The following is a 12,923-nucleotide window of genomic DNA, read 5'->3' as shown; positions in this document are numbered from 1 at the left end:
GATGGGGCCCTGGGCAGCGTGGTCTAGTAGAAGATATGGAGATTGGTCGGGGATTAGAGCTTGATGATCCTTGGGGTCCCTTCCAACCCAAGCCATTCTATGATTCCTTGATTCTTTTCTTTATGAGTGGAGTTTCCAGCTGGTGTGCTGACCACGATGGACAGGCGTGTGCACACACTCTGCTTTCACCTTTACCACCATGGCCATCAGTTGTAGGTTCTAACCTAGTGCAGGAAATGGCTGTCAGGAGTTTATTTTTCAGTAATCACAAAATTTGCCACAATTTCTTAATGCTATTATTGTGGTCAACTGTGTCATCTCTACAGAGCAGTGCTGTCCATCCTGCGTTGCTGGTGAGACTTGCTGGAAGGCTTCTGCACAGGTTGAGACTGTTTCAGTTCTTCCCATTCGGCCAAATGTAACGCCTGGATTTTCTTCCCTTGCTGTAGACTGGGACATCTTTTATCATTCCTGATAGCTTCAGGGCATTATCTTTCTTTCTGACTTTCTTTTTTGGAGAGTGAAATGGAAAACGTGTCTCTTCCAGTCTTTCTCATTGATTAATGGAGCCATTCCCCCTTGAGTTTCCAGTGAGCTTTAAATCTCAGTCTCTTTTTTCCAGCATATGATTCTATATTTGGTAAGAGCCTGTCTGAAACATTGCATATTTCAGCAGGGCTGAAGTTTGCTGCTGGTGTGCAGATAGGGTGGGACTGATGTGGGTGATGCTGGGTGTCCCTTGGGCGATGCTCAGGGCTGCTGTGGGGTACAGGAGTGTCTTCAGAGCCTCAGGCAGCATCCTGACCCACAGTAAATACACACATCTGCTGTAGCTCTGACCATCAGGTTGCTGAAAGGCACGCAGTGTGTTTTTCCTCAGCCTGAACCTTCCACTTAGCAATGCAGCCTTGGCGTAGGGCTCGGGGATGCCTCGCCGCAATGCTTCATTACCATTAGACACAACACACTAAATATTACATGAGAGGCTCTGCTGTCTCCTTGCCACGGCAGCACACTGATTTGCTTCATCTCCTCTCACTTCCCCAGCAGCTTCTGGGTAATCTTAGAAACACTCCAGGTATCTGGAGAGCAACTGAAATCCTTGTTCATCACGGAGAGCCTCATGAGCTGTGCACTACCAGGAGAGATACCCTTATCAGCGTGCCTTCCCGAGCCCTGCAAGCCTTTCAGGCATGGACTATGCAATAAACACCGCTGATCCTGGGGCTGCACAGTGTGCCTATGTATTATCACTGGAGTGATAAGGCAGGAGGGCTGAGAGCAGTATTCTCCTGCATGCTGTGGTTGAAAACGTGTTTTAATGCTCCTTTCTTTGCAGTCGTATTGCTCAGACCCAAGCCTGGTGTTGGACTTGAAGAACCTCATCGTCCTCTTTGCAGATACACTCCAGGTAGGTGACTGTTGTCTGTTGCCAGCAGGCATGTTTGCAGGGAGGGTTTGCATGCAAGCTCCCCAAACACAACAAATGCTGCTCAGCGATGTCTTGTTAGCTGATGCAGTTGCTCTGTTCCTCCACTCGTGGCAGGGATATGGCTTCCCAGTGAACCAGCTCTTCGACATGCTGCTGGAGATCCAAGACCAATACAGTGAAACGCTGCTGAAGAAATGGTCAGGAGTTTTCAGGTAAGAAGCTTTTTAAGTAAACCCAGGAGACATGCCTTACAAAGTCCTTTTAGCCAAGAAATAAAAGTCTTACTTGAATCATAGGATCATAGCATGGCTGGGGTTGGAAAAGATTCAAGGGATTTATCAAGCTTCAATCCCCTGCTGCATGCAGGGCCACCAAACTCTGTACCTATTACTAGACCAGGCTGCCCAGGGCCCCATCCAGCCTGGCCTTGAACACCGCCAGGGCATCCACAACCTCTCTGGGCAGCCTGTTCCAGCACCTCACCACTCTCTTGGTAAAAAACTTCCCCCTGAAATCATAGAAGCATAGAATCATAGCATGGAAGGGACCTTGCAGCCCCCCCAGCTGTAGCTTTCTTGCTTTCTTCTCTTCTAGAAATATACTCGATTCAGATAACTACAGTCCCATCCCAGTGACAAATGAAGAGATTTATAAGAAAATAGTTGGACAGTTCCCATTCCAGGATGCAGAACTTGAAAAGGTAATGTGAAATGAGGCAACTGGCACGGCGTGACTCCCAGTGCACTGAAAGCCCACACCTCTGTTACTGGCATTGAGAAGTAGAACTGAGAAGGTCCCAGCAATTCGAAACAAAAAGAGAAAAGGACAAATAGATTTTCCATGTGTTGCACTTCTCCTGGCGTGGGTGAGGAATACCTCATCCATTTTGCTTTCAGAGCACAGTGTGCTGTTGCAGTTCAGCATCACTTGCAGTAGATGGAAGAGAGATGAAAACACTTCCTTCCATTGGTGTTTTATTCCCATTGTATGAACCGTTACTGACTTCAACTTGTTTTAATCTAATGCTGTCTAACAAAAAAGACATAAAACCAACCAAAAACAAGAAGTGGTCTATCTTGGCTTTTGTAAAAGTGCGTGCATGCAGAGCCTAACAGTGTAGCCAGATTTGACCTAGGCAGTGTCCCTTAAAAGCATGCTTGGCCTTGTGCTCCACATCTGGCAGCCAGCGAGCTCCAAGCCTGGTGAACTTAATTATGGCTGGGAGGGTTTTTGGTCCAAGTCAAGTGTTTAGATTTCAGAAAGTCTGTGGCCTTCCTTGAGACTGTATCATGGGGTCCAGCTTTTACTGCTCTGCTCTGCACCTCCCAGCCACAGCTGTGCTACGAGTGAGAGCGAGGTAGTGAAAATGTGGGTTGTGAGGGAGAGGACATCTGTTTCCTCTTGGCTTTTGTGTTGTAAGCAAGTGCTCACCTTGTTCGGTAACTGGGGAGGTGAGCAAGCAAAATGCCTGTGTGTGGTGGGAAGTAATGGCAAAGAATCTTCTGATAGGCTTTTTTGTTACGAATAAGGGAGTTGGGAAAGAGGGAATAAGAATTGCTTTGTGCTGCCTGTTCCCTTCTAGCTACAAGTCTCCTTCCAGCCCATTTCAGACTCCAAATCCCTTATGCGCCCGTGTGCCGTTTGTAAGTGATTATCTGGTCTTTCACTTGGCTGAAATGTTTATATAATATACAATAAATGCTGGCTTGTTGTTTCATTGCTGGACTCAGCTAATATTAGTATTAATTTGGCTGCTTGGAACATGTTACTGGAAAGCAGTCGTCACTCTGGGCTGGCTGTGAGAGCAGTTCTCTCTCTAAAAGATCTGCTCTTTGACTTCAATTCTCTCCTGTTCTTTACAGCAACCGTTTCCAAAGAAGTTTCCCTTTTCTGAGTTTGTGCCTAAAGTTTACAATCAGATTAAGGAATTCATCTACGCCTGTCTGAAGTTTTCAGAAGACCTTCATTTGAGGTAGGGGATGATTGTGTTCCTGGTCATGGGGGGTTGGAAGGGACCTCGAGAGATCATCGAGTCAAAAAAAGAAGTTTTGTTGGCATTGAAATATCTCAGTGTAATTAAAAGATGAGTTCTCAGCCTTCCATGCCACTCAACTGCCTGGGTACACTCTGCCCAGGATGCAGGTGGCTGGTGGGCCCCTTGCAGCATTGGTTGGCCAAGTCTTCCATAAATCTCTCTTATGTAGGGAAAAAGAGCCCAGTGCCATGCTAGGTGTGTAAAAGGGGAGAGAGCCAATCCTTCTGAGACATTTCTGAGTCATGGTAGATGGTTGGAGCCAATCTTTCCAAAAAAGGATGGGTTAGTGCCTTGTGTGTGATGGCAATGCAGCTTCCCTACATTGTCCTTCAAGGAGTGTGTTGGCCAGAAAGCCCAAGGTTTGATTTTGCCCTGTGTGGTGGTTAGTTCTGGCTTCTGGTTTAGGGATTTATATATGTATATTTACATATATATATGTATTTCTCATTGGAGAATATGTACAAATATTCTCTGTTTTGTGTTTACCATCCTTCCTCCATCCCACTGCTCCTAGATACTGGCCTTGTGTGTGTGCTGAAGTGGAAGACAACTGTTAGCCAGAAATTGCTTTCTTTTTGCACCCAGTGAAAGCTTTTACCTTGCTAGAAGCATCAGGAGGGCAGAAGGACTTCATAGAATCATAGAATGGCTTGGATTGGGAGGGACCTCAAGGATCATGAAGCTCCAACCCCCTGCTGCAGACAGGGCTGCCAACCTCCACATGTAATGCTAGACCAGGCTGCCCAAGGCCCCATCCAACCTGGCCCTCATTACACATTTCTTGTGTTCTCAGTGCCATACCAGTAAAATCTGGGTCTGTCCACAGGGTTTCACCTCCCTGGGCAATTCCATGTCATGGCCATGGGCGGCCCCTGTGTTAATGTGAACCTCAGGCAGTGTTTTGTGGTCTCACCAGATGTTAGGGTGCCCACTCAGGGGTTCTTTCAGTTCTTTGCCTTTGTGAGAGGGGTGGTAATTTGGAGAGCCGCTCTCCCTCCGTCTTTCCCAGGACGTGTTGTGCAAAGCACAGGATGTTGCTCCCCCTCCTCGGGTTCAACCTCAGCCATTCACTGGTGGCAGGTTGTTCTCTTTGGTGGCTCCCAAGGCTCTTAACCTGCAGGTCACCACTAAATGGCTCTGTTTCTAAGGCAGGCGGGATGGTCCTATTTCACACGGATGCTGGTTTCACCGAAGCCCTCGGCTGGCACTTCCCTCACAAGTTTTGTGCTCTTCACCATTACAGAGATGATTGGGTTTGTCAGGGAATGGAAGAAAAGCGTTCCCTGGGGCCCCTCCTCGGGGTCCCCCCGGACAAGTTATTAAAATTCCTTTCAACATTGGATTTTCCAGCCCTTTTTGAGGAGTGGTTTGGGGCTGGGGGAGGGGAGCCAAGCTCTTGGACATTCTAGCCAAACATTTGGAATATTTCTCTGAAAACCCCTGTTGACACTTTCTTCATTTCACCCTGACAGCTTGAATTAGGTTTTATTAGGAAGCTTGGCTACAAAGCCGGCAGCAAGTTTTCTTTCTCTTCTCTTTCTTGTTCTTCTTTGGTTGTCATTTACCTTGCACCCTGGAGTGATTGGGGTCAGCCCGTCAGTCACGGGGGGCCTGAAGGTCATGACTACTGCTATGGGATATGGGACATCAGCTGTCACTAACCCAGACAGTTTGCTTAAACGCTCTGCAGTCTTTTCCTGGAGAACAGAGCCCGTGGCAGGAAATGTAGCTTGTATTTTTTCTAATTATTATTTTAAACTGGCTCCTTGTATTTGTTGGATGGGAGTAGACTCCTTTATGTTGATATGCTTATGAAAGTTGTTTTGCTTTTAAAGTATTTGAAGAAAATGTGGAGCTTACTGAGCATTTCCAGGGCTTGCAAATTCTTTTGGTTTGGCTCTATTAATTTGATTAGGAGAAAGAAAACCTCCTTTATATGTTCAGCATTTCTCCCTTTGGGGGGAAAAGAAAAAAAAAGGGGCATGTGTGTGAGCTCGTTGAGGAGATGTCTTTAAGAGCATCCATTCACTGAAAGGCTCCCACTCATTCCAATGGAGTTTCCCATTCTAAAGATAGGGAATATCTTTGGAAAACAGTGGGTAGAAGTGGGAGATGGCAGCTCTGATGCACCAGGACTTGGATCGTTTTGTTCCCAGCGATCCTGGAAGCGCTTTGGATCCAATTCTTTATAGGGCTGCGCATAATTTAGGTCATAAAGTTATTATTAATAATAATAAATTAGAGCCTTGAACACCTGAATCAGCCCTTTTTTTGGGTGTGATTCTGCTCTGCGTTGGGTCAGCTTGAAGGTGCTGAGCGAGGGACGATAGCACCCAGTCCTCGTGGTGAACCTTCAGTGATGCTTCTTTGTGGCACTGCTGCTCCTGGTCACACATCCTGCTCAGAATCAGACTTCAAGGAACATTCCTGCTTTGTGTTTGTGGTGTGCAAACCTCGTGGAAGATGGCATAGTAGAATTGGCCTTGAATGCCTGCAGGGATGGGGCATCCACAGCCTCCTTGGGCAACCTGTGCCAGTGCCTCACCACCCTCTGGGTGAAAAATTTCCTCCTCATATCCAACCAAAACTTCCCCTGTCTCAGTTTAAAACCATTCCCCCTTGTCCTATCGTTATCCACCCTTGTAAAAATAGCCATTCCCCCTCCTGTTTGTATGCTCCCTTCAAATATTAGAAGGCCAAATGAGGTCTTCCTGAAGCCTTCCAAGCTAAACAATCCCAGTTCCCTCAACCTTTCCTCACAACAGAGCTGCTCCAGCCCTCTGCTCATCTCAGTGCCCTCCTCTGGACCCTCTCCAAGAGCTCCACGTCCTTCCTGTGCTGGGGGCCCCAGGCCTGGATGCAGTTCTCCATCCACCATTTGCTCCATCCACCTTTACTTTTGCCCTTTCTGAGCGTGGCTCCAGCCCTCGTGACTCTCTAGCTCATGGTTCCCACACTCTGTTGGCAGCAGCAATCAACTCCCCCCATGCCACGAGGTACCCTTGTGTCACCATGTCACTTTTTTTGCCACCTGTGGACCATCGCAGCATTAGGTTTTATTGTTCTTTCTATATTTAACTGTGCTGTTGTCTGGTGGATGGGCTGGGGACAATCTGGTCCTTTCTGGGGGATGATGGAAAGCCTGGGCTGCGTGTGTGTGCATGGATTTTGCTTTTTCTTTATGGTTTTCTTTAAGTAAAACCTTCTTACAGAGCCATTGCCACAGTGTAAAGCCAAGGAAAAACTCTGTGGCCAGTTTTCTTCCCTTCATGTTCCATTCCATGCTTATGAAACCCAAATGTATCATCTTGGAGCTGACATCCCAGCTCTGCCTGGAGGAGCCCAGGGATCTGAGACATGACATGGGCTGGCCCTGATCAACATGGCACGGGAGGTGCATTCACCCTCAGCAGGAGCAAAAGAAACTCCCAAGGATCAATAGCAATGACCCAGAAGAGACCAGCACTGAGACTTTGGCTGGTGGCATTGCATTTAGATTATCAGGATCCTGCTGAGCTGCTCGTTCTGTTCTCCTTGCATCCAGCTGGGAGGGGAGTAGAGGTCAGCAGGAGCACAGCCCAGAAAAGCTGACTTTTCAACAGCAGGGAGTATTAGAGAAAGCTGCTGGTGAGCTCAGTGTGGTGAGCATGGGGAGTTGTGCAGCTGGGCTCTTCCTTGGGAAAGCTGCAGCAAGACACGGATTTCAGCTGGCTGGGACAGGAGAACAGCTCAGCTCTGTGACACGCACAGCCCTGCTTCTCCTGGGGACCTCAGGGCTTTCTGTGCAATTCTGGTTCTTGAAGGCTGCTCACAGAATTGAAAGGGACCTCTGGAGATCCCCCTAAAGCAGTTCCCCGCAGCAGGTTGCACAGAAAAGCATCCAGGTGGGTTGGAATATCTCCAGAGGAGACTCTCCCACCTTTCTGGGCAGCTGTGCCAGGGCTGTGTCAGTCTCCAGGTCAAGAAAACATTTCTTCCTCACGTTCAGATGAAACCCCATGGGCTCCAGTTTGTGCCCAGCGCCCCTTGTCCTGGCACTGGGCACCACCAATTGGAACCCAGCCCTGTCCTCCTGCCCCCTGCCCTTCAGACACTGATCAGCAGTGCTCAGATCTTTCTCAGCGTTCTCTCCTCCATGTGCACAGCCCCAGGTTTCTCAGCCTGTCCCCATCAGGAGGTGCTCCAGGCTCCCACCAGCTTCACACCCTCCGTGAGGCTCTCCCAGCAGTTTGCAGTCTGCCTGGAACTGGGCAGCCCAGCACTGGGTGCAGTGCTCCAGATCTGCCCTTCCACAGAGCAGAGCAGAGGGGAGGAGCACCTGCCTTGCCTTGCTGGCCACACTCTGTGCCATACACCCTAGGGTTCCACAGGTCTTGGCCATCAGAACGCCCTGCTGGCTCATGGTCAACCATTGGTCAACTGTTAGTCTACTGTTGGTCAACAAGATTCTTCTGTGCAGAGCTCCTTCCCAGCAGCTCATCCCCCAACCTGTACTGATGCACGTGCAATACTTGATGCTCAGGAAGACTGAGATAGGTTTGGGAGACCGTTTGGTCTTGCTTTGTTCAACATCAGGTGCCCAGGGTGAACTTGGTGTGCCTGTTCTGACATTAACACAGCAGAGAAGTTCCCAGGTGTGTGCTGGGCAGAGGATGGCAATGTCTGACCCCCCCTCTCTTTGGGCACCCCAATAGCAGTGCCTGAACCGTGCACCAGCCCTGCGGGCAATGCAAAGCTTGCTTTTGTTTCCCCTGTCCATCCCTGCTTTGTAATCTGGCCCATTTGTCAGGTAAAACAGGATACGGAGCGAAAGGTCACGGGGTTGATTTACCAGGAGCCTGAAAGTTATTAATGTTTCTCAGCCTTGCAGTTTGAAATTCTCTTTGCCATCAGCCTCCTGTCACTGCTCTGCCAGAGATAAAGCCTCGTCGTGTCAGGGCTAATGCAGGGCCAACAACAGATCAAAGGCCCCTGCTCTGGGGCTGGCTTCCAGGCCTTGCTTCAAGAAACAGAGCTTGCACCTTGCTGGCGTGCACTGATGGAGGGGCACGGCAGCCAGCCCTGCAGCCAAAAGCAGAAAGCCAAACCCCTCCAGCTTGAGCAAGGTTGAGGTTGTAGTCATCTGGCAAAAGCCACGGATGGGTTAAAATCTGATTTACTGAGTTAAAAAAAAACCAAGCAATTTTTGAGTCTTTGGATGATTTGATCTGAATGTGCAGAATTGCAGCTTTCTTGCACAGTGCTGAATGCATTGGTGAGAATGGAGTGGGTGAGCCTTAGCCTGTGCTGGGTTGACTCCTCTAAGAGGAGAAGCATAAGGACGTAGGTTTGTCCACGTTTGCCTTTTTTGCATGCACAAAAAAGGCCAAAATTGTTGGTATTTCAATACATATTTCCATGTTAGCAGCTCTAGGCAGCACGCAGGTGATCAGGCGTAACCCACAGAAGGAGTCTGAGTGAGGATGACTCCACATATCATAGAATCATAGAATGGTTTGGGTTGGAAGGGACCTCAAGGATCATGAAGCTCCAATCCCCCTTCTGCAGACAGGGCTTCAACCTCCACATTTCATAGCAGCCCAGGCTGCCCAGGGCCCCATCCAACCTGGCCTTGAACACCTCCAGGGATGGACGAGGCATCCACAGCCTCTCTGGGCAGCTGTTCCAGCACCTCACCGCTCTCACAGCACAGAACTTCCCCCTGATATCTGACCTAAATCTTCCCTCCCTCAACTTCCAACCATTTCCCCTTGTCCTGCTGTTATCTACCCTTTCAAAGAGTTGAAAGGGTGTGTTGGTTTTGTTACAGTTTTATTATTATTATTATTATTTGCCTTGAGATAAAGTACTTTGCAAATCTCTCTTGAAATTCTGCTTTCCAGCTCCACAGAAGTTGATGATATGATCAGAAAATCTACAAACCTGCTGCTGACCCGGACGCTGAGCAACTGCTTGCAGAACGTCATTAAGAGGAAAAACGTGGGGCTGACAGAGGTGAGATTGCATGTGGAGTAATTTCCAAGGCAGGGCATCAAAATGGGGTATGGTCACTTGGAGCTCATTCCAGCACCTTGAAGGATGCTGGGTTGGAGTGTTACTGTAAAATTTTTGGTTGGAAAACAACAAGAAAAGCAAGCAGTGTTGCTGTACAAAGCAAGAGTCAAGGAATCATAGAATCATAGAATGGTCTGGGTTGCAAAGGACCACAACCATCATCCATTTTCAACCCCCCTGCTGTGTGTGCAGGTCACCAACCAGCAGCCCAGGCTGCCCAGAGCCACATCCAGCCTGGCCTTAAATGCCTGCAGGGATGGGGCATCCACAGCCTCCTTGGGCAACCTGTTCCAGTGGAAGAAAGGCTTTATGCTTATGGAAAGGTGATGCTTTTGTCTGCCCTTCTTTTGGGTTTTTGGGGAGTTATACATCTGGGTTGAAGAGGGCAGGTGGGAGGGTTTCAAGGAGTGCTGGGGTGGCTTCATGCCAGACAAGAGACGCGTGGGAGCGGTGAGAATGGAGGGCTGCTCTCCATCTGAAGGCACATTTATATGGTCTGAACTCTGTACTGGCGTTTTCTTTTCAAGATTGACACTTTTCTGTGAACAAAGTCAGATTTCCAAAAAGTTCAAGGCTTGTAAGTCACGACTCTTTGGGAACATGTGTGGTACCCAAACCAGTTAGAATGCCTTAGTTGGGCCTCTGTGTGCTGTTATGAAGCGAGCAGGTATTAGTACAGCTGCAGTTCTTTAATTAACTGCATTGTAGGAATGTGTAGTGTTCTCTGGACACTCAAAAATACCCCATGTGGATGAATTTGGGGGAGTTCAGCGCATTTATAGCAGTCTGCATTTACACACAGTGCTTCCTCAGACCTTTATCTCGCAGTCTGGAATCTCTCTGCTCCTTGGGGGCAAGTTCCCCTTTTGTCTTGCTCCTCCCGGGGCTCCCTCCATGCTGAGGAATGCAGCACCATCCCTTGCACTCTCCATCCTCCAGCAGCAATCTTTTGGCTGCTCATTTTGGGCATCTTCCTGCCCCCCTGCTTGTTTCCTTTGCATAACCATTGACCTATTGGTCCAGTTTTCCTCTGAGCTTCTTAAATCTGGAACAGGTTGCACAGGGAGGTTGTGGATGCCCCATCCCTGCAGGCATTCAAGGCCAGGCTGGATGTGGCTCTGGGCAGCCTGGTCTGCTGCTTCATGACCCTGACACAGCAGATGATCATTGTGGTCCTTTTCGACCCAGGCCATTCTATGATTCTATGAAATGATAGTTATGCAAGATACTTAAATATCTTTTGCAGTCACTTTTGACATCAAGACAGTGCTTTCATGTGACATGGGACTCCTCCAGGTGCCCTCCAATCCCATGCTCCATGCAGTCACATCTACAGTTTGCATTTCTGAAGAGGGAAGGATTACACAGAAACACAGAATGGCCTGGGTTGCAAAGGAGCACAGTGCTCATCCAGTTCCAACCCCCTGCTGTGTGCAGGTCACCAACCAGCAGCCCAGGCTGCCCAGAGCCACATCCAGCCTGGCCTCGAATGCCTGCAGGGATGGGGCATCCACAGCCTCCTTGGGCAACCTGTGCCAGTGCCTCACCACCCTCTGAGTGAAAAACTTCCTCCTAATATCCAACCTAAACCTCCCCTGTCTCAGTTTAAAACCATTTCCCCTTTGTCCTATCACCATCCACCCTTCTTGGGCTGAATTTTAACTCAAAGCAATGCTCTCTGTTTCTAATCTAAAATATCTTCTTCCAAACAGTGGAGAAGGTGATATTCATTCCATGTTCCAACCTTTTGGTCCGTTGTCCTCTTTAATTTATTTTCATAATTGATCAGTTGGGAGGGGCAAGAAGGAAGTCTAGTATGAGATATGGAGGTTGGTGGCCCTGCATGTAGCAGGGCTTTGGAGCTTGATGATTCTGGAGGTCCCTTCCAACCCCCAGCCATTCTGTGACTCAATGAAGATCCAGCAGGGTGCAGAGGCCTGTGCTACCAAGGATGCTAAGACCACTGTCCTATCTGTGAAGTCAGAACTACCTGAAGTTAGATGCAGCTTTTGCATTCAGGCCTACAGGTCTGGACCAACGCGTTGTGATGAGAAGTTCAGGAGGAATTTCAGGCAGTTGGAAATACCCAGTATTTAATTAGCTTGAAACTGTGGGGAACTGCATCGGAGTTGTGACAGAAGCTGACAGAGGGAAAGGCAAACAAATGAGCACTTATCAGGAGGCAGAAATTGAGAACTGGATAAATCCAGCAAATTCAGAGATGAGAAGCCCTCCTGGTTGCTGTGTTTTTTCTTTCTGGGGGCCGAGTGCAAAGCAGGAGGCGTTCAAATAGACCACAATTCAATTTCTTAAAAGCAAGCATTGCCTGGAAGGGACCTCCTTGCTCAATCTGGGTCTCCTCAGCTTTGCTTTCTCTACCTGACTCCGTGTTCCCAAAGCACAGGTCCCACAGCCTCTGTGGGCAGTTTGTAAGATCTCTCTTTGTTCCCAACATCCAAACTGAGCCTCCCAGTCTGTGGCCACTGCGCATTTGTGATCTGGCACCAACACGAGTTGGGCGCCGCCATCTCTGCAGCTTTACTTCAATATTTATGTGTGTGCAATGCTCCAGTTGGTGCTGAAACATAAAAGGATCAAAGAAGCAAAAAGAGAAAAAGAAACAATGCTGTGCCTGGCAGGGCGCTGCTTGTTTCCATCTCATTCAGAAGCAAATGATTTGTGTTTCTAAATAGTTTCTTTAGAAGAGGTAACTGCAGACTACCACACCATGCTCCTGCAATTAAGTGATGTCAGTCTGGAGCATTGTAATGCCTTCTGTGTCTGCAGGAGAAGCATTTTGGCACCATATCAGAGCTAAATGTTGTTTGGAAAGGTTTTGTTACAGCTTACCTTGCACCTTGAACATATTCACGGCGGTCTGCACAGAAGAAAGGTACCTGCTTAAGGAATTAGTGGTGTGTTTGGCTTCCAAGGCAGCCATGCTGAAGGCGAAGCAGGGATTGCTTTGCTCTGGATTATAAACATTGGCACTGATTGACTTCAGCAGTCTTTGTCATTGCCTTTAATGTCCCGATCCGTTGCAAAGGGAGCTGAGAAAGCAGCGTGATGAAAAATAGCAGATAATGGTGGGTATGAAAAGCAGGGAGATAGCTGCTCACCCACACCTCCCCTGGAGAAGCAGAGCCCTTGCTTCCTTTGTCGGGTGCCTCAGAGGGCTGCTGTTACGTGTCACTCAAGTTGCAGGTTCGTTAGGGTTCATTAGCAGCCAGAATACCCGTGGTCTGACATGGTGCTTCTTTGTAAGCCTGTTGCTGGAATGAGTGCTGACTGACAGCTGAGCATAGGAAAGTCATTAGAAAAAAAAATCTTCAGTGGTATTAGTGGCTGTCATGGGAAATGCTTTCTTTTTTGTTGTTGTTGTTGTTTCTTCCAAAAAAATGT

At 48.3% G+C, this 12,923-nt stretch overlaps 1 protein-coding gene across 6 annotated transcripts in view; it reads left to right on the top strand.

Moving 5' to 3' along the window:
- EXOC6B (exocyst complex component 6B) overlaps positions 1-12,923 on the top strand; it is a 244,112-nt gene that overhangs the window by 138,961 nt on the left and 92,228 nt on the right. For all 6 annotated transcript variants that reach the window (XM_052681846.1, XM_052681843.1, XM_052681849.1 and 3 more), the window contains 5 exons: positions 1,340-1,411; positions 1,547-1,644; positions 2,027-2,132; positions 3,295-3,404; positions 9,350-9,461. In XM_052681846.1, coding sequence (XP_052537806.1) covers positions 1,340-1,411; positions 1,547-1,644; positions 2,027-2,132; positions 3,295-3,404; positions 9,350-9,461 — 498 coding nt within the window. The remainder of the gene's footprint in view (positions 1-1,339; positions 1,412-1,546; positions 1,645-2,026; positions 2,133-3,294; positions 3,405-9,349; positions 9,462-12,923) is intronic.

This window comes from Tympanuchus pallidicinctus, unplaced genomic scaffold (assembly GCF_026119805.1).
Source record: "Tympanuchus pallidicinctus isolate F22 unplaced genomic scaffold, pur_lepc_1.0 scaffold2, whole genome shotgun sequence".
In the NCBI taxonomy this organism is placed as follows: Eukaryota; Metazoa; Chordata; class Aves; order Galliformes; family Phasianidae; genus Tympanuchus; species Tympanuchus pallidicinctus.
The sequence above is the reverse complement of the archived record's forward strand: the minus strand, read 5'-3'. Positions and strand labels throughout refer to the sequence as shown.